General features: G+C 34.2%; 1 protein-coding gene across 1 annotated transcript; it reads left to right on the top strand.

The window, feature by feature from the left end:
* The first annotated feature begins 212 nt into the window (after positions 1-212).
* LOC120079409 (tetratricopeptide repeat protein 1) lies at positions 213-3,938 on the top strand. The gene is made up of 5 exons (XM_039033574.1): positions 213-589; positions 1,341-1,520; positions 2,684-2,810; positions 2,973-3,086; positions 3,572-3,938. The coding sequence occupies exons 1-5, from the start codon at positions 335-337 to the stop codon at positions 3,685-3,687; spliced, it is 792 nt and encodes a 263-aa protein (XP_038889502.1). The 5' UTR covers positions 213-334; the 3' UTR covers positions 3,688-3,938.
* Positions 3,939-4,720: the final 782 nt, after the last annotated feature.

A 4,720-nucleotide genomic window follows, 5' to 3' on the forward strand; every position in this document is an offset into this window, starting at 1 on the left:
AGTAAAGTTGAAACTTAGAAACTAAATTAAAACAAAACTTAAAACGGTAACCAACAAACAAAAACTAGACGTAAAACTTAACCCAAAAGATATTATTCCCAGAATAACAAGTTAAAAAATTCATGTTATTTTGGGCCTAACTGAGCCCAATATGCCCAAAGCCCAAAAGAATCTATAAAGAGGTTTCTGGAAGGAAAATGTCCCTCAGTTCTTCATCTTCTTCCAATTCTATAAACAAACATAACTCTCTTCTTCTTCTCTCCCTAAAACCCAAAGTCTCAAAACCAAATCATTTCAAATTCTCTTCAGAAATTGTGTTGATTCGTGGAGGAAAATGGTTCGGATTGAAATGGAGGAACCCCAGGACGAAGTTCCCATTCCTCCGAAGGCCTCTGCATCGGCCAAAAAGACGACGGATTCAAGCAGCGGTCCGTCAACATCTAATGCGAGCAAAGACCCTTCCGATGGCTACGAGACTGCCAGCGATGGAGAGCTTGGTGATAGTAGCGACGAGCATCAAGAGCATCTCGATCAACATTCAGAACAGGAGGAACGAATTGCCACGCTCAGTGAAGATGAGATTAAAGAGGTTGAGCTTTGTTTATTGCTGTTCTTTGCGATGCGATTGTTTTCTCTTGCTTTCTGCGATTATTATTATCGGCTTTGACATTAGTGATTCAATTCTTATTGTTTTGGTATCAATTTTAACTTTAAAGTAGTTCATGTATTGTTTTTCTCCTTAATTGATTTCAAGGTTATTCGATGCTAGGATCATTTACTTTTCCGCAACGTTGGTTATACATTGAAATGTTTGAATGAGAATTGATGAATGGATGAAATGAATAGTCTTCATATATCTTTGATCATGATATCAGGGGCAGCTGATTTTGTGTTTTCGTGTGCGATAAGGGAACCCCTTTTGAAAGAATTTCTGATTGTAGCGAATTTTAAGTTGGGGATAATTTTATGGAGCTAAGGGAACTGTTGACGGTGTGTAATTTGTTTAGGATCTTTATTTTCCTAGTTGGTTGTGATAATAGAAGTTGCTAGATGACCTACTAGTACAATCCTCTATTCTTGTACCTTAAACAAGATCTTGCATATAAATGATGTCAACTACTTGCGATTCTTTTGATAATTATCCATACTTTAACACCGCTTCACTTGTGAACTTGAAAATTTATAAAAGGCCCTGTAAAAGTATCCAGAAATAAGTTAGCTGGTAAATGGTCATCTAAGCTGTTGAAGTTATGTAATTTTCATGATATGTTCGTTTTTATGTGGGCATACATTTTTCTTGTGTCTTATGGATCTGAATTCGTCTTTAACATATCTGGCAGAAAGCCTTGGCTGAAGCAAATAATGCAAAGTTGGCGGGCAACAAACTGTTTGGAGAAGGAAAATATGAGGAGGCAATATTAGAATACGATCGTGCTTTAAACATTGCTCCGGACATGCCCTCTGCAGTGGAGTTACGGTCCATATGCCATGCAAACCGTGGCGTGTGTTTTCTAAAACTAGTATGTCTTTACTATATCCTAAACTGGAGGAGGCTTGTGTGTTTTCTTGTTCTGATATTTTTCTCCATCTTCTCGATGCATTTTATAGCCATATTTTTAATGACTTTGGAGGGTTATATGTCAATTGGTAGTAATCTATGTGATCTTAAGGTAGCATGCGTTATTTCTTCTCAGATGCTTTTGTTAGTCCCATCTCCCATTTCTGTACATCTTGAGGCTGTTATTATGAGTGGCTTAACTATTCACTAACCTAGAAAGATCTACCAATGAATTAAAATCCTGTTCATAAATATAGAAATATGCAGAATTTTGCGAAGACCTTGGTTAATGTGAGGGATATGGGGTTGCTATCATAAATGACAAAACATAACCATTACCTTCTCCTCTCCTTCTTCTAAATTGGAAACAGAAGCTTATAATACAAGTTTTCTGATAGTCCATATCGAAATCACCTCTCCATGTCAAGGATTTATCTCTGTTATCAGGTGGTCGTCTTTTCAGACACGAGGCCTAAGCTCTCTGATTTGTCACATGAAAATTATGATCCTTCAAAAAGTCAAGGCCTTTAGGATTAATTTGATCTGTTCACATGCCTGAAATTTATCCTTTACATATCAGTCACTAAACATTATGCGTGTCAACTTCTTGGTGTTTGCATCTGAATTTCGCTGCTTGTGCATGAATGTGTAGGATTTTCTTTGCAATATAATTAAACTTATTGTCATGGCTGATGGATTGAGCTTACTGAACTACAAATGACAACATACTGTTGCTGGTGTCTTTTAAACTTTTATATCAATCCTCGCATCGATGTTGTCAATGGAATAGTCAAATTGGGAAAATAATAGATGTGCATCTGACCCATGATTAGATTCCATATGGGGAAACCTAGCATTCTCTGGTTTCATTTTAAGTTACCTCAAAAAAGAGAGAAAGGGTTGTCTTCTAAACTTAATTTGTCTGCTAAACATTATTTTGGTCTTATTGCTTCCCTTATTCAATCAAGAATAAGAGACAACTTTTTAATGAAAAGACTTTTCGATTGAGCTGGATTGAAACTAGGACTTTCTTGTGGGGGTTTTAATTCCACATATCTTTTTAATTCAGCACTGTAATTTATGATTGCATCACGTACTAATTTTCTTGAACGTAATTTTTTAAAGGAAAAATATGATGACACGATCAAAGCATGCTCAAAGGCAATTGAACTGAATCCTGCATATGTCAAAGCTTTGTCTAGAAGAGGAGAGGCTCACGAGAAGCTTGAACACTTTGAGGAGGCCATTAACGGTAAACTTTGCTTTGCTTATAAGTTATATTACTCTTAATATGGTCAATCTTGATGGCAGTTGTATCTTTAGAACTTTCGAGTATGTTCTGAAACTGTTGTTCTAACCTTTAATAATTTTTTTTAACAACACATCGGGTCAAGTATATTTTATTTACTTGCAGATATGAAAAAGATATTGGAATTGGATTCATCAAATGACCAAGCTAGGAAGACCATCCGTCGCCTTGAACCACTAGCCGAACAAAAACGAGAAAAGATGAAAGAAGAGATGATTGGTAGGCCTTTTACTGTTTTAAAACTATATTTCAGTATTATATTTCATTCATTTTTGTTTTAAAACTTGCTTTCCCTACCATTGGAAATTTAGTCACGTGCATATGAAGTAATGCCTTTATTTCTTGATGGATGTGGCAATGCACAAAGAACAGGTCCAGAGCCTAACAAGTTTTTGTTAGGAGGGGCAAAGTCTTACGTTCTAACTTTTTACCTACATAATCTTCACCATCCAAAAAATTTTCAAGAAAAAACTTCAAACTCCTAATTCTTTTATGCATATATTTTTGGTCAATTACGACCGTGCTTCCCTTTCCTCACTCTGCCTGTGAGTGGCATGCAAATCTACACATATATTTTGTGCATTGAGCAACATTTGAATCTATATGAGCGAACACACATCGGACATCATCAATTACTTCGTCTTCTAATTCGATAATTTGTTCCCCATTCATGAATTTGCAATGCTATATTTCTATTTGATCAGGAAAGTTGAAAGACATGGGCAATTCTTTGTTGGGTCGTTTTGGTATGAGCGTGGACAACTTCAAGGCTGTCAAAGACCCAAATACTGGTTCCTATTCAATATCATTCCAACGATAGTTTGGCTTTACTCCATTTGTATTTACGACGACGGTAAGAGAATAGTATACGGAAAAAACGATCCCTGTATGTATTGAGCATTGTTTATTCCTGGATTTAATGATCATAACTGTTGGTAGTGTTTAAATTTTGGGCTATGGTTGGTTTTTCATATTGCAAATTGCTATGTTTTCCCCTGGATGGTACTTTATTTATTGTTGTTACTTGTTACCTTATGATTGTGGACTCTACATGCCAGGCTTTTTCTACTATATATACTGAGATTTGCTGTTCTACTTTGAAAGCAAGAGCTTCTTCTTGAAAAGAGTTTGGTTTTAACTTTTGAGAGAGCTTTGTTTCTTTTCTTTTCCTTTCTTTTTCTTTACATTTTTATCTAGATGACTTGCTTGTTAGATAAATTGTTGATGGGTTTTGGTGTGAGATGGTTGTTGAACAGATTAATCTAATATAACTTGTCATTGGTTTACGGGTAATTTGTTTCGTGGTAATCTAAAATTTTTATGGGATGATAAGTTTACATTGCTTGGTTCTTAGGAATTTAAGATAATATTCAGCATCTTAAAACCTCCATACGAGGGAGCAATCTGACCTATTTTGGATGTCCGTTTGAATCGTTTCTAGAGTTTAGTGACATTTTTATTTATTTATCGTTTATTTAAAAATGAATGGATGTATATACTAAAATACCATCAATTATATTTGTGATCATCTCTTGAAGAAAAAAAGTTAAAATTGAATTAATATTAAATATTATATAAAAACCTCAAACTAATATGTGAATTAATTTATTTCAAAAACATATAAAGTTAGTATACATTAAGATTGATATACAAATTCAAAATGCATGTGATGTAGATTTGAACTATATTAGAGTAATGAGTAAAATACTTAAATATTAATAAGATTATTATTAATATAATACATAATCTTAAGATAATTTTGTAAAACATACAGGATATTTAAAAATTGTTATTGCAAAACAAAAACAATCATATGAAATGTAGGGTAGCTATGATTTTTGGTATGTATAATT

The sequence above is a fragment of the Benincasa hispida genome, chromosome 6 (assembly GCF_009727055.1).
Source record: "Benincasa hispida cultivar B227 chromosome 6, ASM972705v1, whole genome shotgun sequence".
Classification (NCBI taxonomy): domain Eukaryota; kingdom Viridiplantae; phylum Streptophyta; class Magnoliopsida; order Cucurbitales; family Cucurbitaceae; genus Benincasa; species Benincasa hispida.

Coding starts and splice junctions, on each gene's coding strand:
- LOC120079409 (XM_039033574.1), top strand. CDS start 335: ATGGTTCGGATTGAAATGGAGGAACCCCAGGACGAAGTTCCCATTCCT. Junction 1,521..2,683: donor GCGTGTGTTTTCTAAAACTA/GTATGTCTTTAC, acceptor AATTTTTTAAAG/GAAAAATATGATGACACGAT. Junction 3,087..3,571: donor GATGAAAGAAGAGATGATTG/GTAGGCCTTTTA, acceptor CTATTTGATCAG/GAAAGTTGAAAGACATGGGC.